Genomic DNA, 26381 nt, shown 5'->3' with positions numbered 1-26381 from the left:
GCTCTCTTTCACCCTCCCTTCTTTATCCATCCACATGCCATTGTGCTGCAGGCTTCTTTTTTTTTCCCCCTGTAATTCACTGGCCAGCAAGTACACAAATCTCTCTCCCTCTGCTGAAAAAGCCTGTCATGTCTGCAGGTTTCCCTGTAGCTCTTCTGCAGCTAGCGTATCCACTGAGAACTAGCTGGCAGTAGCCTCTAGCTATGGGGTGCAGTTATGGGCATCAGCTGTGGGGCTTCCCTTTGCGAAAGCATAGATGGCTGAGCCTTGTGTTGTGCTGCACCATGTCCCCAGGCACCGCAGATTTGTAACACTGCTTTATTCCTCTTTTTCTTGATCTCTCATGGGTGGCAGCTCTTCTGGAGCTTGCACCAACATAATTAAGAGCATCAGACAGAGCTGCTCAAAACCAGTGCTGGCTCCCTGTGTAGACAAAGAGTATGTCTGCACACACAGATGGGGGTGGGGGGTGAGGGTGGGGGGGCGGCATTGTGGGCTAATCCCAAGGCCTCAGTCTTTGCTGATGCTTTCACTTGGGGAGAAACCTCCAGGTCATCTGTTGTGCATGTTTGTGGGCAGGTGTTTCTGGTGTCAGTCTCTTTCAAGAGGTTATTTTCTTGAACAGAGGACACGCTTGCCCTGCAGGGCATCTCCTATGTCATCTGCTGCAGCTTCATCCCCTCCCGGTGACCCAGTGAGGCCCTCCTTCCTCACTGAGTCGCTAAGCAGGGTCCTGGCTCTGCTGTTCTTGGCCATCCTCCTGGATGGCCATCGTGTCTATACCTTGATGCAAAGCTCACCCAGTGTCAGGATGCTATTGGGATCCTTAGGACCACTGGTGGCAGCTCATGTTCTCTCACTAACTCCATTGTCCACTCCATGTGATGTCACCATTGGGTCTATCCTTGGGGACATCACTCCAGGGTGTGAAGGCTGCAATATGACATGGCACTGGCGACACCTATCTTTCCTTTGTGGTATCAGACTCCTTTTTCTGAACCCTGCAGTTCCCACTGACTACTCCACACCTCTGCACCAGTCCTTTGGAGAGGTAAGATTGCAAGGGGAGGCTTGGAAAAAGGCTGCCTGCCTCCAGCCCCTCAACTCTTGCAGGCTGAGAAAGTGATTCACCTGGCTATTGTGAGGGGTAAAGGGTTTGGGAAGACAGATGCCACAGATTGGTATCAGGGATGCCAGATCAGCATCAGCACCAAATAGTCTTGGCATTAGTTGGTGATAAGTGTGTTCCAGGTTGCAAGATTCTCCAAGTGTATGTGTATTGCCCTCACTTGCCACAGCACTCAAGTTCACAGAGTACCAGTAGCTGGATCATCTGTCTTCATAATGGCAATCAAAAATAAGATTTTCCGTGAAGGACGAGTCATTGTCTAATGCTGGCTGTCTTCAGATGCTGACACTGCATGCTTACACAATTTCACACATGGCAGGCTTGGAGACCCAACCAAGCACTGCAATTTCAAGGCATTCTGAGTGTTTGTCTTGAGTTTTGAGACACAGACCCTGTACCAGGACCAACCTGGAGACCAGAAGTGACATCACTTAGAAAGTTTGGAGCGAGAGCTGGAGAGGTTATTTTCAGGTGTTTTATTTCCACCATTAAAAACCAGGTAATTTGAAATGTTTAGGTCCCAGCATGAGCAAATGAAGCAAAGAGTCCAATAGAAAATCACAGCAGAAGACCTTTCAGCTTTGAGCTCCTGGGGCAAAACCAGGCTTCACCACTACATATAAAATTGGTCTGAAAAACTGTTGTGGCTTAACCCTAGCCACAAACCAAGCACCACGCAGCCACTCACTGACTCCCTGCCCCAGCAGGATGGGGGGAGAGAATTGGAAGGGTAAAAATGAGAAAACTCGTGGGTTGAGTAAAGGCAGTTTAACAGGTAAATCAAACGCCATGCACACAAGCAAAGCAAAACACAGAATTCATTCACTCCTTCCCATCAGCAGGCAGGTGTTCAACCATCTCCAAGAAAGCAGGGCTCCATCACGCGTTAACAGTAACTTGGGAAGCCAAACGCCATCACTCTGAATGTCCCCCCCTTCCTTCTTCTTCCCCCAGATTTATATACTGAACGTGAGGTCATATGGTATGGAATATCCCTTTGGTCAGTTTGGATCAGCTGTCCCAGCTGTGCCCCTCCCAAATTTTTGTGCACCCCCAGCCTACTCACTGATGGGGTGGTGTGAGAAACAGAAAAGGCCTTGACACTGTGTAAGCACTGCTCAGCAGTGACTAAAACATCTCTGTATTATCAACACTGTTTTCAGCACAAATCCAAAACATAGACCCATACTAGATACTATGATAAAATTAGCTCTGTCCCAGCCAAAACCAGCACAAACAGACACTGATTAAAGTCAAAGCTCTCCAGAAGTTTAATGAGCTGCTTCTTTAACTTACAGAATATTGGCAAAAAGATGTCATGTCAACAGTTCATAGCAAACCTGGATGGGCTGAACGACGGGAAGGACTTTGCAAAGGATTTGCTGAAGGTAACGTGATATAAATAGACAGTGGGATACTGTGATTATTTTTGTAGTGCCACCTAGTTCTGCCACTTTGAGCCCTTGAATCAGCATTTTCCAGTGCACAATTATTTCATTAGAAGAATTTTAACCCACATGGATAGCTTCTGCTAACTTGCAGTGAGCCACCAGACTTCTGTTCCCTGGTGGTGTTTTATCCAGATTTGTGGCATATCTGCCCTCAGAGCATACCAGGGGTCCCTCTCCCCCATGGTAGCTCAGTGATGCACCAGACAATGCACAGAACAAAGTATGTCCCCACCCCCAAATATGACCATCTGGCACTAATACTTTTCTCTGCCTTCACGTCCATCTAATTATATGTAGTGCTCCAACACAGCTAGTTCAGTACAATGGACTATCGGGTAAACACCCCAAAGTGAGTATTTTCTCCTTCCACATGGTTTAATACCATGGTTTAATACCATGACAGGTTTTCTGTACCTGCTGCAGGTCCAACAACCTGACATGGATTTTTCTGTATGGGAGGAGGTTGAAATGACCAGTGCCACAGCATAGGTGTCACGTGGTGCTTTAGGCAACACCCCTGCCTCCCAGCAGACCTCACTTTACTCCACACCTCAGTATGGTCAGGGTTGCCTCCACATTCTGCTTTCCTAGCCCATTCCTGTTTCTCTGCCAGTGCCATAAGGAAGCCACTGGAATTTTGCACAAGAGGAGCTGGAAAAGCTGATCCCAAAGGTCATTCATCCCTCCCCTGCTTCTCAGGGCAGTGTTCAAGCCTCCACTGTCCCTTTCCCCTAGTCAAGACACTGGAGGTGTCTTGGCATAAACCAGAGTCTTCTACTGTCTTTGTGTAGGCCAGGATTCACTCAGGACTAGACATAGCACCGAAAATTAGTCAAAAGTGTCATATACATGCTCCTGAGCAAGACTGGCTGCCAGGTCCCTCTGCTACTGATGTGTCCAGTCCAAAACATAGGATGGTACATAGACAAAAAAGGGTCTAAGCAGGACTGCAATTGTCCTGCTCACTGGTGAATAGTTCTCCAGGACAGTTCAGCAAGGAAGGTGTCTCTCCAAGAACACAGACAGGGCGTGGAGGAGATGGTAACAACCCTGGCATGTCTTCCATGAGAGACACAGCTAATACCATGTTCTTGTTTCAGACACTATATAACTCCATCAAGAATGAGAAGCTGGAGTGGGCCATGTAAGTATATGTTAAACATCTGAGAGGTAGTGTGTCTTTCAAATTAGCTGACAGGCCTTGAGTCATGTTTTTAGCCCCAGAAGTTCCCAGAACATTTCCTGCCAAGCTCTTAAGCACTGAAGTCCCTCCTGTAGGCAAGCTGGGTTTATTTATGGCTTAGACACAAAAGCAGACAGGGAAGTTGATGGTAAACTGTGGACATAGGGTCCACAGGCATGATCTAAAGGAAGGAAATGGCCTCTTTTCTTACTATTACACCTGTAAAATGCTAGTCCCTCACCAGGTGCTTCAGAAGTCTCTGCACAAGGAGCTCAAGATCTGGGGTTATTTTGGTAATTGAGACTTTCCAGAGTTTCTTCTGGAAACAGTATCAGAGAATAACTCAGGCAGGAAGGGACATTGCAAGATCTCCAGTCCAGCTTCCTCCTCAAAGTATGGCCAACGTTGAATTCAGACCAGAATGCTCAGGGCTTTGTTCAGTTTGATCCTGAAAACCTCCAAGGACAGAGAACCCATAGTCCCTCTGGATCCATGAACCAATCCTTAATTATTCTGAGAGAGACATTTTTTTCTTATCCATTCAAAACCACTGTTGTTTTGACTTATGGCCATTGTGTCTTGTCCTCCTGCCATGCACCATAGTGAAGACCCTGGCTTTGTCCCCTTAATAACCTCCTTATGCATATTGGAAGGCTGCCATAAGGTCCCCCAAAGCCATCTCTTCTTTAGGTTGAACAAGTCCAGTTCCCTTTGTCACTGCTTACATTGCAAGTGCTCCAGCCCTAAGGCATCTTGGCGGCCTCTGCTGAACCTCTCCACCTTGTTGATGCCCTTTCCTGTATTGGGGGCCCAATACTGTTTGCTGTATCAAGATATGATGTAATGAGTGCAAAGTAGAGGAGGATGATCCGTTCTCTTAGCCTCCTGACTGTGCCTCTGTTTCTGCCAGGTCACACTGGCTGGCTCCTGTTCATCCTGCTGTTCACCATAAGCCCCAGGGCTTTTTCTGCAGAGCTACTCCTCAGCCAGTCAGCCCCTGCTGACCGACCCTTCTGCAAGACCCCTCCACCCCAGTGCAGTACTGGGGTGCTGCATTTAGTGAGGCTCCTGTCTCTCTGAACGGCGGCCCTGTACCTCTCATGTTTATGTCATCCCCAAAGCCGATGAGATGCAGTCTGTCTCCTCCTCTAGATCATCCTTTGTTACCCTGAAACAAGTCTGGGAACAGCTAGCATTGTGGTCTCCACGACATATTCATGCATCACCTTCCTCAAGCTCTTCTTCCCCTGCTCTTCTACCAATCCCCTGCCCAGAGCACAGGCTAGGACCCTCAGTGAGGGGTGCGCTGTGATCCCCAGTCCCAAGGCCTCCCCAGCTTTGCTGCAGGGAAGACCTGGGGCCTTAAGCTAACGCTATGGACATTTCTCTCTTCCTTCTTCTCCTCTCTTCTCTTCTCTTCTCTCTCTCTCTTCTCTTCTCTTCTCTTCTCTTCTCTTCTCTTCTCTTCTCTTCTCTTCTCTTCTCTTCTCTTCTCTTCTCTTCTCTTCTCTTCTCTTCTCTTCTCTTCTCTTCTCTCTTCTCTTCTCTTCTCTTCTCTTCTCTTCTCTTCTCTTCTCTTCTCTTCTCTTCTCTTCTCCCCTTGGCCTTAGACCTCTCTTATCTCCAGAGGGTCATGGGACTGAGCAGAATCTTCTGGAACATTACCTCTATCACCTGCTCTTCTCCTCATATTGTCCTGGCCAGAAAAGTGTTGGGAGATGGTTTGATCCTACCCGTCCCTCCCCAACTACTTGGGTCAAGCTTTACAGAGCAGGAGCCTCCTTTGTCAGTCATGGCCCAATGGCAGCAGTGCTTGCTGTGGGCCAGTGTCTCCCTTGTGAGGGACACAGCCAGCCGGTGGCCCTAGCAGAGCAGTGGTGTCTTAGTGGATCATGCAGCATTGATTTCACTTTAAAAATAATCTTGCGTGGCATCTGTGTGAGAGAAAAGCAGCAATGACTGCTCTGCAGCAGAGGTCGGGCTGGCGGGTGAACATAGTCGCAAGAGGGAGCTCTGTAGTTCCACAGAAGGTGCCGGTGGGATGGTTTATGTATGAGTTCAGCAGAAGTGCATCTGCCTGCTGGATGTGGGCAGTGGTTACACAATGCCTGCCAGCACACGCTCCCTGGCTCAGGCACATCCGAGGGCTGTCAGCCCTCTACGGTCCCGTTGCAGTTGTGCAGTTGCAGTCAGCAGCATCTAGTCCCCCTCCTGCCCTCCTCCACCCACCTCGCTGGTATACTTGCACCCCCTTATTCACCCCACACTGGCCTGGAACCTGCCTTGCTGCAGGGTGTCCTGCTTGGTTGCAGATGGGCAGGCTGCCACACAAGAGACCTCTCAGATCCTCTGCTGTGGGACAGATGATCCCTGATGTGGGGTACCTGGTTGTCTTTCAGAGAAGTGGCACTGAGTCGTAACCTTGCACAGGCAAGACCCTCTTCTCCCTGCTTGCCTCTGCCTTCTGTCCTTGTCCATACCAGGGAATGAAATGCCCTTGTTCACAAAGCCCAACCAGACAGGCAGGTATATGACCATCATCCCAGCAACAAACAGGAGCTCAGAGAGGTCCTTCTAGTGCAGCTGAGAGAACTGAGCCCCACTAAATCCCATCCAGGCATAGTGTTTGAGCTCTGCATAAGCCCCAGGACTCCTGTTGGTGCTGAGGGCTGAGAAATCATCCTTCTCTTCCAAGAGGTGTCTGATGTTTTGGCTGTCTACTTGCTGCAGATGGGGAAGTGTGGTATTTTACTGCTCACATGCCAGCTAGTGGATTCATCCCTGGGTCACTTCTTACCCGAGGTTTGGTCCCAATCTAATCTGCAACCTTAGGTGACCACTTATATCATTTACACATTGACATGTATCACACAGGGCAGGAATTCCCTGTTTGCTCTCCCTCCCTAATGCCCCAGGGACACTGGGAAATACTACTTCCCATACAAGTTCTAGTTTCTATGCTCCAGAGTAGGTTTTGCTCCAAAGAGGCCGGCTTGGTGGAGTCAGTGGACACTTCCCTAAGCTGCTCAACCTTTGCTGTCCAGGGTCCAGGACCAGGAGATCTGTGAGGTGAAGCATTTTTTATGGAAATGACCAGCATTTCTTGCTCTCTGCTGGCCCATCCTGAGGACACAAATAGGGAGCTGATGTATAACTATTCCAGGGTTTCAGTTTTTTTTGATCAAGTGGCCCATCTTCCTAATGTCTGTAGAGTTTTTTTTCCTCAGAGATGCAGAGGACATTCCTCAAGCTCCTTCAGTATCTAGAAGGCCTATGGGCTGCCTCTCAGAGGTTGAGAAACCCTGGTGATACCTGGTCCTCAGCAAAAGACCTCATTTAAGCTCTGATTTTAGGGCACAGAATTGGAGACTGTCCCTGTGAAAAGCTTGTAGTCATCAGCAATGGTGTGTCTGCAGTTTCCTGGTGTTTAGACAAGCACCTATTCCCTTACCTGTTTTGAGTAACCTCACAGTGGGACCACTGGGACAGTTACGTGCCACCCGCCCTCCTCGCAGCTATGTCCAGACCACCACCATAGGCACACTCTGCGTGCTACAATCCCTGCATCTCATTTTCTTTCTCTGACTAGCTTGTAATAAATAACTTTCTTTAAAACCAAAGAAGATAGGGCACACTGTGACCCAACCCACATGTTCTCCACTCAATCTCTTCTCTGACTTTGCTTCCAAGTGATGAGGACGAGTTGAGGAAATCACTCTCGGAGCTGGTAGATGACAAATTTGGAGCCAGTGCGAAGAAAGTGACAAGAATTGTTGACAGCAGCAACCCCTTCCTGGACATCCCTCAAGCGCTGAATGCAGTCACCTACAAGCACGGTGTCCTCACGCGTAAAACCCATGCAGACATGGATGGGAAAAGAAGTACGTGTTAACGGGACAGGAGATGTGCCCAGGCAGTACCAGGGCCTTGCCCTAGCCTTCTGCCTGGCCCTCCTGCTGAAAGCATTTCCTCGTTGTGTCCCAGGGAACACAAGAGAGATCCCCATACCCATAAGTGCCAGGGCACAGGGAAAAAAGGGTGTTCTGAGCCATTTGTAGACATGAATGTTTTCAGGAGGCCTCATTCTTCCCTTTTTACTGTCAAGGAACCTAACAATGCCTGTCCCACACAGACAGACCTGGTCTTCCATCCTGTTCATGGACATAATCCTGAATCCCACACACTAAGCAATGGGGTGAGGTTGGTTCCACAGCAGTTGTCAACTCCAGCCCTGACCTTGGGGACAGTCTGGTCTTCAGAGCTTTGTTCCTGTCCGTATTCTGCCATGTGCTGGAAAAAGCTGCCATGTGCTGGCTGGGCAACAGGATGCCTCATAGCTCTGCTGTCAGCATATGGGAAAACAGGAAAGGTAAAGGAAAATGTATCTGGGAACTATTAATAAGCAGAGATTAATGAAACTTTTGCTAATTGATATGATTGGCCCAGTCATTGCAGCCAGTTAAAAGTCTTCAGTAGAGATTACCACCAAAGGCCTCCCTTGCTTCCAGCACGTTCTTAATAGCCCATGCTTGGAGGATCAGCTGTTTCGTGGTGATGTAGATGGCTCTCCTCACCTCCTGCCCCTTTTCAGCTTCCTGCAAGCTCTCTCTCCCCAAGTCCATCAAGATGGCTGGTGGTAATGCTCCCTCCTCAGTGGAACAGAAGCTGCCTTACTCAGGGTATGTCTGCCTAACTCATCTGAAGCAGAGGAGCTCAGGGAATATTTCTGCTTCTTAAGCATTTAGTTCAAGGAACCTGGGTTTGGAGAAGCAGACTTCCAGCATGTGTCCACCAGTACCCCTATACCAGCTCATCTCTGGTTTTGACCTGTTTTTGTTCCTGCTGGGAGGCTGCATCTCCCAGCCCATGCCTCTCACACACATGTCCCTGCAGACAAGCCACTCATAAGCAATAGGTTGGAGGTGTATGAGGTTTGGGCATCAGTGCATGCCTGTGGTGGGTCAGGAGAAGGATTGGTTTTGCCAGAAATGTGAAGGTCAAGCAGCACTGGCAGAAGACGACATGTATAACTAAATGTTCTTCCTTTTTTAGCTCCCAGAGGAAGAAGAGGTTGGAAGAAATTTTATGCCGTGCTTAAAGGGACCATCCTTTATTTACAAAAGGTAACCATGGTGGACTATCCCATTTGCTGTTTCATGCTGTCTCCAAAGGAGTCATGCTGTTCTAAGCAGGAGACCCATAGATGCAAGTAGAGGTGAATCCATATCCTAATGCATGCATAGACATCCGCAGAGCTCCTCCAGAGACCAGTATACAGGACTGGAGGCTGCTGTCATCTTTGGTGGTGGTGTTCCTGCTAAGGGCACTATTCACAGCCTCAAAAGAGGGCTGTACTGGAAGTATGATAGAGGGTACACTGAGGCAAGATCTCTGCAGTAGGAGCTGTTGGGGAGGACGAATAAACACATGATATGGAATAGGTGAAGTAGGATGTTGGTGAGACATGCAATAGGAACCTGAAGAGGCAGAACATCAGACCAGTCTTAACCTGCCTATTGTTTTATTTGCTGGCATAGATCTGATTATGGGCAGCTTCACTGAGTCTGGTATGGACCATGCTTAAAGTTTCTCTTCTCCTTCAGGACCCTGCTGAGCTGGGTCTTGCCATGGGTTGCCAAGTGACGCTTTCTGCCTCTCGTCAGCTCTGTTCATTCTGTAGCCACCCCTAGTCAACACAAGTATAAATCCCAGGTCCTTATGGGAGGCAAAGTCACCATGGAAGATCTTCCCTGCATGCTATAGCATTCAGGTTTCTGCCTTTCAAGACATGGATGCTAGAAGGATTTCCATGGATAGTCTTTTCCATGGGAAAATCCAAGGAGCCTGGATAGGGGCTCACTTGAATGTCAGGGTGAGCCAGCCAGGGATGCCAAATGTCTGTTCATCATGCAACAGCATAACCCACTGAACTAGGTCTGAACTACCTTAGTAGTACATGTTGTGCGGTAACCCATTGAACTCACCTTGCTGGAACAGCACTCCCTGTGGGTAGATGTTCTTATGTATTGCAGTATTATCTCCAAAGTGATGAGAGCAAACAAACATCGGATTATATAAGAAAGGCAGAAAGATCCTCAGGGCAGCATGGAATTATGACTCATAGTGCTTAGCACACCCCAATGATTCTTGTGTTTTGCCAGATCCTATGGCATATGTCACAAAGCCAACAGAAATCTGGCAGCCGATCATAATTTACAGTATGGGTTGTTCTTAGCCAAGTGGTATTTTTACAGCCTTGCCACACTCTCCTGCAGCTGAGGGAAGCTGCAGCATATAGGAGAGCCCAGATCTTCTTCAGTCCTGTGTATGTAGCATTCTTCAAGTCAGTGGCACGCTTCTTACATCTCATTCTCTTGTCTTGTTAGAAGTTTCCACAAGAAGTCCACCAAAGAGGTCTTCATGCTGACAATGGGTGATGCACGAGTATTTAACTTGTACGGAGCTACCACAAACATTTAATTTTATTACAGTTTTCCTATGGAAAAAAAAAAAAAGAAATATCAAAATCACAGGAAACATTTGGATTTAAATTAATTTTTCACCAAGGACTTCTAGGGCATGTATCTTGGCGTGAGTCTGTTGAGGGGGTATATGTTTGGAATGAAATACACTTTTCAGGACAGAATTTTCTTCCCATGTTGGACCAAAATCCAGCTTACTGAAGATTTTATTTACTGCTTGGAAGCATTAGAAGGAGCCTTGAAGCCAAAACTGAGTGTCATTGCTGCTGATGGGGCAGAGGGGTTGGGTTTTCTTTGCTGTACTAGTCTAGCAGCAGTAACAGTCCAGACTGTTATATCAACATAGTTTGTTATGGTAGTACTAGGTGTTTAGAATTTAAAAATAGAGTGAGGATGAGATTGACATGGCAGTTAGAAAACCAATGTCCTTATCTAGATGACATTCAGGAGCAAATGGTTAAGAGACTGAGGGCTCTCTTTATGGACAAGGACTGAAGAAGCAAGATGCCTAAGATTTGGCTAGGTTATGAAAGTGTCTGGTAAATAACAGCCATGGCTGATGTGTAATTAGTAGGAGGGACTGGAATTTTCAAGGGTGTCCCAAGGAAGTAGCATTTGGAACATCAACAAAAATTGACCTGAGGAGTGTTCAGGCAACTGATTTCGGCAGAGGATTTTCTTAGTCATGAGCTGCTGCCAGACTGTATATTGTACTCTTCAGAGGATTCCTTGGGCTGGGCTTGGCTGTAGACAGTGTCTATCAGGCCTGCAGAGACAGGACAGAAGGATGAGACCATGAAGACAAAGTCCTTGCCCTGCCACTTCCAAACATTCCCAGCACCACAACAGAAAGTCGATAAACATCCACCTGCCCTGTCAATTCTTAGTGCAATTTCTTGCCTATGGGGTGGTTTGCAGACCAAGAGAATTGCACAGTACAGGAAGGAAATGGTGTGCCAGTGGAAGGTGCCTGCAGATAAACATAATGTAGAGCCTGGCTTGAGCACAAATTGCTGGGAAAAGATTTTCTGATGTGAAGACAGAGGAGAAAGTACCTGCTTCCAGACACACCTGATGCCATGGAGCACAGGTTCAGCTTGTTCCAGTTTTTCGCTCAGACCAAACCAAGGATCTAGGCTTTAATAGGGAATTCCCATATGTTTAATAAGAAATTCGGCTCAAATCGGGTTTTGGGAGCAAGTTGAGTAGAAATAAGGGTAAGAGAAATAAGGAAGGAGTGGGGGAAGGAGGGCCAGAGGACATAGATGTCTAGAAAGGAGGAGCGGCCAGATACGGAGAGAGGTGTACATAAGATAGGCAGAAAAGTGGGTTGGTGGACAGTTAGAAGTAAGTCTGTTAGAAGCAATTCAGGCAGCAGCCATAAACCTGCTGATGTAGAGATGTCACATGTCAGTGACTTGCCAGTGTTAATTGCTGGCTTAGCATGTTCTAGCATAGTCTGCTGAAGGAATTTCTTGATCCCCTAAAGGGATGCGCCACAGTCTTGAGGAAGAAATGTAGGCTTGGGAGCAAGGCGCACCTCTCCTGTACTCTAATCTGCACTGGGCACTGACTCACTCCATAGGCTTTGGCAACATACTTCACCTCTGTGAAATGGGGATAATAACCCTTAGTCATCACACATAAAGGGGTGTTGAGAGGAATGATGGAGAGCTATAAAGCATGAGGTGCTTTTATATGGAAGTACTGGAAAAGGTTCAGGTCTTCCTGCAGGGTCTTCTGTTGTAGCCCCCAGCCATGAAGGAGTTCCCAGTGCAGCCCCAAGCCACGAATGCTGTCACATGCAGGCAGGCCTTTGCCATGGTAGTGCTATTTGGAATGCCAAGTTCATGAGCAGACTGAAAAGGGCACTGTGGTTAGTTTTCCTCATTAAATGGTTTGTTTAGGCTGATAGATGTAAGCTGAAGAAAAGGAAAAAGAGGAAAACCCACTCACAGGCCAGAGCATGAGAAATCTCTGTAGCTCCACGTCCATATTCACATTATTGCTCAGGGCTGGCATTGAGTCCAGAGGAGAGGGCAGCAGGACACTGGGCTCTCTCACCCCATCCAGGTGCCTTGTGAAGGCAGGCACAAGAGGTAGATGGCTTTTCTTGACAAAACAAGCTTTGAGCTGGGGAGCTTATATTAGTTGTGATCGCCCACTGCCTGCTTACAGGGGTGGGCTATAGGGGAGAGATGGCATCAGAAGAGTGAACCAAAGACACCGTGGAGCACTGCCATGGCAGAAATATCCCAGGCAAGGGGGTAGTTGTGCATGTTTAAGCAGAGCCTTTGGGCAGGCAGGAGAGGCACATGAATGGGGAGTCTGTCTACACCATCAACATTAAAAGCTGAAAGTGAAAGAAATTAATTTAGAGGGATTCTGAAACAAAGCATCCACACCTGGGCTCAATTCCTGCAGAAGATATCCCTAAAGTAGACCCTGAAAATTGTTGACCCCCACCATCCTACACCTGAAGAAGCAAGGGAAAAACGAACATGTCACCATTCAAGGGCTGGGGGCTAAGGTTAGCTGGAATGGTGTGGCACAGCATACATGAAAGTACCTGTGCGACCAGTGCAGGTCACATAAGGCAAAAATTCAACAGCCCTGTGATACCAGATTAACCCCTTTGACAGGAAATATATGGCAGGGTAACACCATGAAAAAGGTGAGAGTGAGGTTAGAGGTACTATAGGGTGGACAAAACATTGCCTGAAGTTCCTCCAAATATAATACTGCTTATGTTTTAGTACCAATCCATTTCTTTGAGATTTAAACCAGAATCCCTTCACTAAAAGCCTCTGTGCTACTATTATGTTTTTGGATATGTGTCTTCCTCAACAGCAGTTTATGCACACACTCAAAGCTCAGAAACAGAGTGAGGCAAAATGTAGAGAAGCTGCTGGAGGCTTTGGAGCAGAGCTGACATGCTTCACTAAAGGGCAATGAGTTTATTCTCCAGGGAAAGGCTACACAGTATAACCTACACTATGGTGTAAGTGCTGGGCACTGTGAAGGCTCCACTGTGTGTGCGTGGCATCATACAGCCTTCGCGCTGTTTGTGGAGGGTGCCTATTTAAGAGCACACAGAGGTCTCCCAGCATCAGCAGTCACACATATCATCATAACTACCGCAGCATGGGCATTAAGATGAACTTCTTGGCAGGTCTGGCCTGTGCAGAAGTGAGCCTCCAGCACCATGCACTCCTGCAAATGTAGCCTGTTTCCACCAGCAGGGAGGCAGAAGGTAGAGAGAACCTGCTTGATTCAACCTGCATGATTACTGGGCCCAGTGTTAGAAAAACACGAAGATTTGGCTTTTCCGTACACCTACATTCAGGCCTGTGAGCCTGAAACCAGTAGAGGCAATACATGATGATACCATTCGAGGTGAAGATCTACATTAGTCAAACCAGTTTGTAGCCGTGGCAGTTTCTCATTGTCATATACCATTAAGCCTAGCTATTTGCACTGTATTTTCAGTAAGCTTATCTTGAAATAAGAGATCACAGGCATCACAGTCAGACTTATTCAGATCCAAAAAGCTTCAGCCTTGGGAAAACATCCAGAACTGGAAGCCTCTCTACAATATATGAGGCCTGAGCAGCAATGTCTTCCTCAAGCAACTATTTCTCTCCAAGTAGAGTAATATATTAGGTCCTCATAAAGCAAAGCATTTGTTTTTCTTTGTTAAAAGGCTAACAGCCCGTTCCTCTCCCTATTGAAGTCTCAACTGTGGAAAGGTTATCTATACCGCCCTGCAGCACAGCCCATCTGAATGTCAGCCTGAATGCAGGGTGCCTGAAGCACACAGCCTTTCTCCTACTGGAAAGCCAGGGCTTTTCTTTGGGGTTTACCCTTAAGAAGGCAGTTACATAAGCCAGGAGCCCATGGCACACATTTCTGGGCTCTGGCCCCCATGGCATTCCTTTCAGCAAGGCCAAGTATCACATGCTAGTGAACACAGTATGGTAACCACACACCTGGATGGGATGAATGATTTGAAAAAGGAGGCAAGGAGAGGCTTCAGAAGTGTATTTCCCATCAGAAGCAAGGGTGTGGGTGAGCCACATCCCTGGGCTGGGGAATGCCGGTCCCTGCTGCTCTGAAGAGCGACTGAGGGGAGACTTTTCTGACCCTACACCAGAGAACAGCCTTACTGACCAGCATTAGCAACCAGGAGACTGTAGCATGGCTTTTCTGTGAACAGCTGGATTTGTACTACCATGACATAGGAAAACAACAACTTTTTGCAAATCTGCAGAACAGACCAAGCCCTAGCTTAAAACCTGAGGAAGGTCTGGGACGCATAGACCACCACCATCAGACTGAGCTGCCCCTGTGCTGACAGCCAAGGACAGTCAAGGAAAGCAAAACATAAGAGTGAATTAGTCCTGTAGGTTTGCACTGTAATCGGTAGGGCAAGGCAGGCCCTTCCAGGGACACCCTGTGCTGACATGGCCTCTGACATGGTCAGGGTGGTAGGGTGATTGATTGTTTTAGCCAGGGCCAGGTTTTCTTACATCCACCTATCCATGTGTGCATGCATCTATCCACCTGTCCATCCTTCCATCCCACCACCCGTCTAGACCAGCTTTTGAGCTGGCAAGGGTGCAGAGTGGGAGGGAGGGCATTGCTTTAAGTGGCTGGGAGCTCTGTGACTGGAAAAGCAAAGGGTAAACACAGGATTGATTGAACTCCTTTTTTTCCCTACACAGTGCTGTGCCAAGGTCATACTTTCAGAATCCCATGTTTGGTGTTTTCTATCTGTTTATAAAATATATGCATATATAGTTATTGCTACATTTCCTGCTTGTGTGAAATTGTCCTTCAGTGGAGAAAGTAAAGAAGGAATCAGGGAATGCTGCTGCAATTTGCAAGGGCCAGTCTAATGAATTACATGAGAGACCATGCCAAAGGGGCACATGTACTAAAGAGAGGCCAAACATGGTTCAGGTGGGCCATGCTCAGTCTGACAACTGCCCAGCAAGCCCCGCACCTGCACAGAGGTGCACTGGCTGCAGGAATGCTGCTGTTCCAGGGCTGCCTGAGACGATGCAAAACCCAAGCCCAGATCCTCTGCCACACAAAGCTGCAGCACCAGGGCAGGCGCTTGCTGATACCTGCTAATGACTGGGAGTTGCATCTTGGCTTAAGCTCTGCACTGTGGGTGAAGCTCTGCAGAAACCTGGCCCTACCTTGTGCCTGTTCCCAAAGCCTCAGGTGTGTGCCATGTTAGAGATAACTATTGATAATTATGTATAAAACTTTCATCTCCTCCTTCACATCTTCCCAGTGAACTTAATGGTGGAAGAAGTTGCCAGATGTTAATTATTATCATTATCAGCTCCTAGCATTTACTGTACAAAGCAGTGCTTTTCCTAGTCTCGGCACTCTGTGATTATAGCACAGAGAGAAAGGCAGGTTCATTAAAGTAGCCCGCAAATGTTAGTGTTGTCATTATCCAATTAACATTCCTCTTCACAGGATGAATATAAACCTGACAAAGACCTCTCTGAAGTGGATCTGAAAAACGCCATCCGTGTGCACCACGCCTTAGCCACGAAAGCCTCAGACTACAGCAAGAAGTCCAATGTGCTCAAGCTGAAGACAGCTGACTGGAGAGTCTTCCTCTTTCAGGCCCCGTAAGTACCAGCTCTTCCCACAAAGGCTGGACTGGCAGCTTGACCTCCAGCCACCGCTAGACTTCCTCTGACCTGGACAGATCAACATGTACATTAGGGGACAAACCTGGGGAGGGAAGAAGGTACTGAGTGGGAGGGCTGAGGGTGAGGTCTGTAGGGCTATGCAAAGTACTTGGTCATGGGGTCACAGTTTCTGTCACCGTTGGTCAGTCCTGGAGGTTCTTTTCTCATCTGTCACCAACATGGGCTGAGCAGGATGGGCTGGGATATAAAGGGCTGACTAAAGGGCTTCCCTTACTAACTTCTATTGTCAGACTGTGGAAGGGAGAAAATCTGTATGGTGCATTGAACTAAGGAGCTGATGGTTCCCCTCATCAGCTTTTGATGGGGAAATTGTCTAAAGCTCATTAAAGAAGTCCCCCAGTCAGGCTATATTTTCTTTCTTCCTTAGTCCATTGCAGAGGAAGGTTGCTCTGCTACTGAGTGTCAAGTGTGATAGAGTCAACTTCTGGCTGATCTTTTTCTTGTCTCCTGCTGAGGGAGCTGACGTTGTCTGTAAGTTGGGCTAGGGTACTAATGTCAAGCTAAAACTTGACACCTGAATTTGTGCAGTGAAAACCCACTTGCAGACTGGAGGGAGCAGTGCCTGAACAGATCTGATGAGGGACCCTGGGCAGTGTCCCATGAATGACACAAATGAGGGTCCACCCTGCTCCATGTGACCTCTGCTGTATGGCTTCCACTCTCCAAAGAGCCGGGCATCGTTGGCCCTTGCCACCATGCTACTCAGAGAATGCAATCACAGCTGATGGGGAAGGCAGGACTTCCAGGGCTTCAAGAGGCAGACAACAGCCCTGAAATAATTAAGGCACTGTGGAGGAGCCAATAAGACAGTGTTTTCCGCTGTTCAGAACCCAGAGTGGCACAGAAATGGCTTCAAAGCACGGCCACCGATGGCCCTCTTGAGAGTAAGTAGCTCCAGGGCTGTTCTCAGCTGACTGGTCCTGGGTCAGGAGCATTTACAGACACCCTGTCTCTTCTCCCCTCCTCCATAACAGAAGTAAGGAAGAAATGCTCTCCTGGATCCTGCGAATCAACCTTGTTGCTGCCATTTTCTCTGCCCCAGCCTTCCCAGCTGCAATCTGCTCCATGAAGAAGTTCTGCCGCCCACTTCTGCCTTCATCCATGACTAAGCTGTGCCAGGTAACGTGTGAGAGAAGATGCAATGGAGGGGTGCCTGGCACAGCCAGCCCATCAGCACATAGCTCAGGCTAAACCCATCACATTCAGGTGCTCAGGGCAGGAACAGGGGAGTGGAGTGGGTGACTTGTACAGACCAAATCCTAGTGTCCAGCCAATGCTTCCTTTGCAATGGCTATAAAGCAACCCCATGCACACACACCTGGCTGTATGGCTGTTGATTCTCGCTTGTTTATTGCTCTTTGCCCGTCACATCCCAGCACCTTTCTGTTGGCAGCATTAAAACAGCTGATGCTACTGACCCCAACAGCTGGCTACAGCCCTGGTTTATTTTATAACTTGGCACTCAGAGGTGGCACCCTGTTGTTTCTCTAGCTGAAAAGCCAAAGACGAAGTGGAAGCCTGAGTCCCACTCAGTGGGGAAGGTTTTCTGGAAGCAAGGGGACACGATGAACCAGACCATGGCTGAATAAGGCTCAGTTAACCAAGAGCAATGGGAAGCTGCCATACAAGGAGTAGTTTTTGTTTGCACTGTCCAAGGAAAGCCTAACATGTCTTAGCACCTCCAAAAAGTAGGAACACACGGCCACTGGTCCCCAGCAAATGGAAGGGCAGCCTGAAATGTCAGGGCAGAGATAAAGCTCCTATCTGCTGAACCAGATGTGGCCAGATGTCACCTTTCTCAGAGCCCAGGTGGGGAGGGTAATTTTATCTCAAAAAAGAGCAGGATGAGCAGCTCTTGGGTCACTGGTTGTTCTGCCTGGCTGTTAAAAGATGCAGAGCATTTCATGTTTATGATGCTAAAGAAGCTCAGGTGCCAGAGAAATCCACTCTTGGCACTTGTGATACGTGAGTTTTGTTCTTATTCAAATACCTGTGTTTCAGCTGCTCCTTATCAGATTAATTTGCAAATGCACTCACACCTTTGGCTCCAGCACAGTAGCTACTCTTACATCCTTGCAGAGACAGATCCCACATCAACAGGCAGGTGGTGCACTTGGGTGTTGCGCTCCTACATTTTAATACCTGACACACTTCTCTCGGCAGGAGGAACAGCTGAAGTCTCATGAAAATAAAATGAAGCAGATTGCAGACGAATTAGCAGAGCATAAATTACATCCTGTAGAGAAGAGCCTCAAGTCAAAAGAGGCTGAGGAATACAGACTCAAAGAACATTACCTAATATTTGAGGTAAAGGAACTTTCATCTTTTCTGTGATAAATGATACCTTGGCTGATTGAGGAGAACTAAGAACTCTGGAGTGGACGCTGTGAGCCTAGGAGAGCATGAAAGGAGAGAGGAGGATGAGGGATCACAAGCTGGATGGGTGTCTTGGGGCAGAAGCAAGCCTCACTGTTTTCAACTGAAGCTAAAAAAAGAAATAGCAGACATTTCCTCCCCTCTGTGATTCCTAACCAGAAAAGGGGAAAACTGATGAGAGAAATAAAATCTTCCTTTACCATACCAAAACTTGACAATTCCTCAGGTCCCAAGTAAGAAAGTGGTTCAGTTCTGTGTGCATGTCTTTTTCAGCAACATTAATAAAAAGCTAAGGTAATCCCTGGGAGAATTAATCTTGTTTTCCTGCAACTGTTTCTGTAAATATAGTCAAAACCAGCATCACAGCTGATTACAGACTTTTTGAGGATGCATGTAGCTAAGTTTAAACTCTCTCCAAAGTCTAAGAAGCATTTAATTGTGGGAGAAATGGGTTATTTTGTTCCAGTGAGAGCTGAGCAGAAGATGTGATTCCTGCCACATAGGTGTCAGTGGGAAGGGACTGCTGGAGGCACCTAGTCCTGCTTTGAGCAGGAGCTTGGATTATTCCCAGTATTAGCCCAGACTGAGTGTGTCATTTTGTGATCAAGTCTCAGAAATGTCCAAGGATGGAAATGTCCCACCTCCCCCATACCAGGGCTGCACCACACTTTTGCGTGATGCCCAGCCTGACTCTCCAAAGCCACAGTTTCTGGCTGCTGGTTCCCCTGTCTTTGTACCAACCCTTCAAATAGTTTCTTGTTTCTGCCTCCTGTTTTCCAGACATCTTGTTTTGGATGCTTGCAGAGAAGTCTCCACCTGAGCATTTTCTCTAAGCTGCCTTTTCTGTCTGCAAGGAGAAGCTGGCACTTCCAGAGCATAATTCGTCTCATTTGTCTTATGACATGTGCTCCAGAAATGCTTCTTTCTCTGTGCTGACAAACAAACAAGTATAGGCTGCCTCTCAGATGTTAGGGGAAAGGACAAGTATTACACAAGTCTGTAAAAAGAGGACCCATCTAGCCTTGGAATAAAGGTGCCAGGCAGAGAGGAGATGCCTCCCCTTATGCTGTGCTCTGTGAGGAGCAATGGGGCCACAACTCAGCAGTAAAAAGTGAATCACTGGGTGGAAACAATGGCAAGCAGAAGTATTTGAACCAATTGAGGGGAACTCCTAAATCAAGAAGGAGCTGTTGATCTGTTTTTGCCTCCAGTATCTGCCTTACACAATCAGAGTGGCAGTCAAGACCTGTAAGAGCAACTGGAGAGTCTTGTACAACCCTTCCCTTTCTCCTTTGCAGGTTTTGCATAGACCAGGCATTGTGCTGTTGTCAAACAGTACTTGTTGGATGTGATTAGTGGGATTCTGATGATACAGGATGGGTTTTCCTGCAGTAGCAGATGGCATTTCCTCTGCTTTCCATGCATGCCATGGCATGTCCCTGTTCCCAGGCTCTCTGTTCCCTCTTTCCCTGCAGAAGAGTCGCTATGAGACGTACATCAACCTGCTGTGCATGAAGATAAAAGTCGGGACAGATGACCTGGAGAGAATTGAAACCAGTTTCTTCAAGGTGGAAGCTGATGACATTGCTTTGCGGAAGACACATTCAAGCCCTTCCTTGAGCCAAGGGCACATGTCTATCAGCTGCAAGGCAGAAAAGGACATTTTAGAGCAGAACACTTAACAAGGAATGCACGCACAGGGAGGATGAACCAGCGATGCTTTGCGCTCCTGGACTAGACCAATGAGCACAATTTTACCTAGGAAATTACATGAGCAGAACTGTAGACGTGTATGACACGGTGATTGCTCTAGTGAAAGAAATCAAAGCAGCTTTAGTTGACACTCTCTGGCAACGCTCTGGCATTTCAGCATCATAGACATGCCATCTCTTCTTCATTCCCAACAGCACCAGTGGCTTTCCTTTCCCTCGTATCACAGCCTGCACAACAAAGGGATATGCTGGTTCTCCAAGGGCCAGGTTGCTCTTTTCTCCACCAGCCCTCTTTTTCCTCCTCCTTCTCTCCCTGGAGTCCCCACCGGTTCATGGCCACAGTTACCAGCAGTGCAGGAAACTCAGTCGAGATGATGGTCTGTGGCACCACCAGCTCTCCCAAAGAAGGGCACAGAGTAATAGGGAGCACATGCCTCCCCTGAGAGGAGCACCGTTCAGCACTTCATGATAGGAAGGGTGTCATGAGCTAGTCACTGACGGAGTGAGAAGCGTCTCCAGCACAGCATGTGGGAATGTCATCTGCCCATGGCAGGAGAGCCCTCTGTCACCTTATCCTTTTTATATATATATATATACATATGAATATATATAAATAAATATATATAAGGAAACTTTAATGTGGGTTTTTAACCTCAGTGTGCAAGTGAAGGCAAGCTGCCTGGGGAAGGCACTAGGGACCATGGAGGGTCTGACCAGCCCACCAGGATGTTTTAAAAAATGCAGTAGCCTATGTATTTTCTTTTCTCCTTTTTTCACTTGAATGGAAATCCCACCTGGCTTTCCTGTGGCCTTGCTTTGCTGCTTATTTAGCATCCATGGCATCCGCCACTTTGGGTTCAAGGCACAACTGGAGCCATGCTTCAGATTCAGCTGAACCTTTGTGTGCAGGAATGATTCCACCTGCTCATCAGTGTTGTACTTCCTCCATTTTGTGGTGCACATGCTATACTCTTTTAAGTGGGGAATTGTGTTTCTGTTCCTTTCTGCTGCCTGTGGTCCAATGATTTACTGTTGTGCTAGAAGTGATAACTCTGCATTTCAATGCCACGATTGTCCTCCCACACTTTATTTATTTATTTCACAATTTGTTTTGGTCCTTTATATCAGATCGCTTTTCTTTCCCCTAGGTGAATACACAGTAATCAAGTTCCAGTTTTGAAGGATCTTGTAGCTGCTAATTACAGTCATTTATTGTTTATATTTTGCAGCATTTTTTAAACAAACAAAATAAGATTTATTTGGACCTTCAATGTTTGAGAGCCTATGGACTACTGTTTTCCATGACAGTTCATGACACTAAAAACCTCTGCCCAACTTTGTCACCTCTTCTTTTATCTCTGTTTCTTTGTACAGTTTGATAGTTTATTTGAAATGATGCACTAAGAATCATGTAAAAAAAGATTAACAATAAAGCTGAATCTGTTGGTAAAGAGAATTAGTCTGAAGTACAGTTCCACTGTGTGCTGGATTCATCCCAGACTTCACAGCACTAGATGGCCAGGCTGACACAGATCTCCACCAGCACCTGCTGCATGAAAGCCAGGTTCCTGTGGGCAGACAGCACAGAAAATTGCAGTGCCTTTCCACGACTGGGGTACTAGCCCACCCATCCTTCTTGGTGCTGAAAGCAGTGGCCTGTCCATGCTTTGGATGGATGACTCTCCCGTGGAGCAGGTGTGGACAGATGGGCTGCTCTGGGAACACATTCAGGTAACATTTACCTCCACCTGGTGCATCCCAGGTCTGTCTGTCCACATGCGGCCCAGAGGCATGTGGGGGGAGAAAGATACCACCATCTGCAATGGTGCTTGGAGATGTTCTGGGAACTGGTCTTAGAGGAGTCCATGGCTCCACTGAGTTTCACTGCTGTTTCGCCAAGGCATCACATTCTTTGCTGTGTCAGGTACTGTAAAGACATACCTTGCACTGAAGACCTCCAAGATGCTGCTACTCACATGAAACACCTGGTGTCCGGACTCACAAAGTGGAAGCCCAGGGGAAAGCCAGGCCTGACTTTTGCTCTCCAAAATCCCAGGTAATATTTTGTACCTCAGCCTGTCCTTTCTGACTCTCCCCTCCAGCAGACAGTGACATCTCCAGTGCGTTTGAGGAAGCCACCAAGAGCAGTTCAGTCCCCCATGTTGAAGGTGCCAGCCTGCCATCCTCAACCAGGAGTAATCTGCAGGAAAAACCAGGATCTTACAAAGTCTCCTCTGGGCACCAGGGAAGGGCCTCGGAGCCACAAGACTCACCACCCAATGGATGTGGAAAGGGGCGGCAGCTGGCATTAAACAGCCCTTGGCAAGACAACTAAGAGGGTTAAACTTGCATGTATTGACAACCAGCAGTTTGCCCTGATGTGCAAGTACTGATCTGGGTGCAGATGTGGTGAGCATCTTACCTACAAGAGGGCATTGAGAACACCCAAAAATGCTTTGTTTGACCAATGCACAGCCTCAGCTTGTGACCGGGAAGAAAATTCTTTTTTTCACCCTCTCCCTCCCTGGAGGTGAAGGATTCAGCCACCCACCACTAAGAGAGAAGAGCAGCCTCTCAGAGGAATTATGTAGCCACATCTTCTTCTCCTCCTGGAGGTACTCAAATGCACTTTCTGGCACAGCCCCAGCCTGTGCCAAGCCATCCAGCAGGCAGCACGGCTGCTCCGGGTCTCAGGCAGCATCCCCTGACAGTGCTGGTTCAGCCTGGCCTTCCTGCCAGGCCCCTTCTCCTGGACACAACCTGACACCAAATTCATTCTAGAGTGACTTTTTTGGGGAGAGGCTTTGCAATCCCAAAGCTGGGATCTGATGCTCCTCTCCTGTTTGTGTCACCCTGACATGTGTGTCAGCAGAGCAATTTCATCCCCTCTGGGAAGGGTGGCAAAGGCACAATACATGTGGAGCAGAGCTGGCAGGACACTTTGGCAGCTCCATCCCACCTGTGAAAACTGCTGTAAAATATTTATGGCCAAACCTAAGAATGCACATGGCTGGATACGAGGGATCTAAAAATAAGCCAGCCAGGGAAAAGGAGAGAGATATAGGCTTTCTTAAGAGGCAATTGGAGAGAAAATTGAAGTAGTGTAGCTGCCTCCAAATATAGAACACAATTATGGGAATCAAGGGGCATGTTGAACAAGAAATCACCACAAGAAACTACAAGGCTGCCATGACTCAGAGCTAGCAGTGTCTCAGCAGATGCAGAGCATCACAGACAATGGAGCAGTAAAACATCCCCCTGCACAGGGCAGCACTGTGCAAACCTGCAGCTCCTTTCCGAGGGACCCGGAGAGCAGACTGTGACAGTGATGCCTGGTGTGGATCAGCTGCACTGAGCACACCCTGAGCTTTGGCCACACTGTTCCTCTGCACCCCAGCTCAGAGCGTGGCAGCAGGAGGCCCAAAAGCTGCATCCTTCTTATAATGCAGATGCTGGTGTGCCAGCCCCAGGTCACCTTCTTCATGAACAGAGCTCACCAGCTCACAGATGCTGAGGAGAGCCAAGCAGGGGGACGGGGTTGCTTTGGGAACCCAAAGACCTCCTATCTCTCTTTTCTACATGGCTGGTTTCCCCAGGGATCCTCACCCTCTGTGACCTCCCACGCATATCCCTTCCAGGGCATCAGGTGCTCTCTGCCCATTCCTGTCCCTCTTACCACACTCCAGGAGCTGTTGGAGGAGATACACTGGGGGACCAAAGGCAATGGGGAGTCACAGCCTGTCCCAAGACTAACAGGAGGGTGAAGAGCTGCACGGTGCTGCTTTTTTCATCCAGCAAGGCTTGGGGCTGCACGGAAGTGGGACATGATGTGTCCAAAGGTTACATGGCAAATGTCACCCAAATCAGGACTTGGCCCTACTACCTTTATCCCCAGTCCTAGGCATCCAAGGCCTCCTTTGCACATTGTTGTTAGGTCATATAGGCCCCATGGCAGGAGGGCAGGATCCTTTAGCCTTTAAACTTTTGGGACATCAGTACTCAGATGCCTTTATTCAGGGTGAAGCGCTGAGCCCTCTGATCTGGCTGGAGTCCCCACAGAACGTGCACTGGATGTTGGGGTGGCCTGTGACTCAGTCAGGTCAGGCAATGGGCATCCTGGGGGTGTTGGAGCAGAAGAAGCCCAGTCTGTGGGTGTGCTTATCCTGGCCTTCAGCATGGGCATCATTTTGAGGACTGGAGGCTCTCTCCATTCCTATGGCATCAACTCAGACCAGTGTGTAGCAGATCCCTCTCCTACTAGGTGAGTTCAGCTGGGACTTTTGGGCACCTGTTATTCTCACTAAACAGGAACAAGGGAGTGGGGTCTGAGCTGGACTGAGCCATGGGTGCAGCCTCAGGAACTGTGCTTCCTGTGAATACACCATATTCTCAGTGATTCCCCTGCATGGGGGCTAGCCAGAGACACAGAATTGCCATGGAAAAGCTGAAGAAGGGACATGTTTTGTGGGTGGGAAGATGTTGCATGGTGGCACAGCACTTGCAGAATTGGACCCAACGCATCTCCACTCTACTGCAAAAGTCACTGATTTTGGTGCCAGCATATGAAGCATGTACCATGAATCTTGACTTTTCTTGGCACAAGAGAAAGCTTCCACAGGTGGAGTGAAGGGGGAATCTCCCAGTCTGCAGGTGGAGAAGGAATGGCATTCCCTCAGGAGATGTGTGGGTAGCATCCACTCACCTCAGTGAGCCTCTACTCCTGAGCCCTGGAGTGAAGGTCAGATGTCCATGCGAGGTAGAAAAACACCCACGTCTGGATCTCTACTGGCATAAAGATGTTTACGAAACCAGAGCATCATTCATATGAGGAGAGGCTGAGAGAGCTGGGACTGTTCAGCCTGGAGAAGAGAAGGCTCAGGGGGACCTTATCCATATGTATAAAATACCTGATGGGAGGGAATGAAGAAGAGGTTGCTGGACTTTTCTCAGTAGTGCCCAATGACAGGACAAGAGGCAATGGGCACAAATTTAAAAATAGGAAATTCAGTCTGAACACAAGAAGACACTTTGCTTTGAGGGTGACCAGGCACTAGCAGAGGTTGCCCGAAGAAGTTGTGGTGTCACCATCCCTGGAAATATTCAAAACCTGACTGGGCACAGTCCTGGGCAACTGGCTCTGGGTGAGCTGGCTGAGCAGAGGAGTTGGACCAGATGACCTCCAGAAGTCTCTTCCAACCTCAACAGTCTGTGATTCTGTGTATGGTACCTGTCACAGCTCCCCATTTGCCTCCCAAATCATCTGAGATTAATGCAGCCCACAATTTGTTCTTTCTTATTTTATTTATAATATAAAAAATGTTCAAGTGTTAAACAGTCGAGAGTTCTGACATTCAGACAATCCAGAGCAAACTTTGACAATCATCTTATGACAAATCAGCAGAGTTTTCTATCTGACCCCATCATGGGTGAGGAATAGAGGGTTTAGTTACTTTATTGCTAAAAGTTAAATGAAATACACTGTCAATTGTTGTATTATCTTCTCAGTCACAGCTTCACCATGCATCCAATCTACAGTATCTGAAATGCAAAGGACATGCAGAAGTAAAAATATAAAAAGAAAAGTCAGGCTACAATGTAAACAGGTTTGCTGCAGAGAACTGAGGAGAGAGGGGCACTTCCACGAGTGATGCTCTGCCACCTAGACACGCAGGACTGTCTCTTTGCGCCACAGAGCCAATGGCCAGAGCTGCTCCGAGTTCAGAAACACGACGTTGATCATCAATGGCAAGATGTGATGGGAACAACTGTCTTTACAATATATGGCATGGTGGTACAGAAGAATCCGCTCGCTGGGCTGCCCCATGCAGGGCCCTTCCCAGCCAATGCAGGGGCGACAAGTGGGGCCAGAAGTGCTCGGGCTCCTGCCAAACCCCAGGCCAGCACAGCCATCAGCTGCCTGGCATGGCATCCAGGGTGAGCCACGGCCGTGCTGTGCCACAGGACCACCGTCCGGGTGTCCCCCTGGCACCGCCTGAACCGCAGCCATGCATGGCACACAGGACGCCACAGGCCTGGCAGCCCTACAGCACCATGGCATGTGGAGCCATGGCCAATGCCACACCACGGCTACACTGCTCAGTCAAGGGGACACTGTGGCCAGCACGGCACCCATATGGCAATACAGCCACCAGGCACCGCAGCTGAATGGAGGCCACCCTGTTGGGACCACCGTGCAGTGCCATCTGCCTGCCAGGGCTGGCTGCAGTGAACTGGATTCAACTGCATGTAACAGGGCATTATTCCACCACGTTCATACAGGTGCCTGCCTTGTTTGACTGCAAACCTGTGCCAA

The 26381-nt window shown here is 48.1% G+C and overlaps 1 protein-coding gene across 1 annotated transcript in view; it reads left to right on the top strand.

Annotated features, from left to right (window-relative positions):
- PSD2 (pleckstrin and Sec7 domain containing 2) overlaps positions 1-21516 on the top strand; it is a 47258-nt gene extending 25742 nt beyond the window's left edge. The window contains exons 8-15 of the mRNA XM_064458764.1: positions 2428-2517; positions 3681-3724; positions 7454-7644; positions 8816-8886; positions 15739-15896; positions 16955-17099; positions 18144-18287; positions 19832-21516. Of these exons, the coding sequence (XP_064314834.1) occupies positions 2428-2517; positions 3681-3724; positions 7454-7644; positions 8816-8886; positions 15739-15896; positions 16955-17099; positions 18144-18287; positions 19832-20038 (1050 nt within the window). The 3' untranslated portion in view covers positions 20039-21516. The remainder of the gene's footprint in view (positions 1-2427; positions 2518-3680; positions 3725-7453; positions 7645-8815; positions 8887-15738; positions 15897-16954; positions 17100-18143; positions 18288-19831) is intronic.
- Positions 21517-26381: the final 4865 nt, after the last annotated feature.

This window comes from Phalacrocorax carbo, chromosome 8 (assembly GCF_963921805.1).
Source record: "Phalacrocorax carbo chromosome 8, bPhaCar2.1, whole genome shotgun sequence".
NCBI classification, from domain to species: Eukaryota; Metazoa; Chordata; class Aves; order Suliformes; family Phalacrocoracidae; genus Phalacrocorax; species Phalacrocorax carbo.
This window is presented reverse-complemented; position numbering and strand designations above follow the sequence as displayed.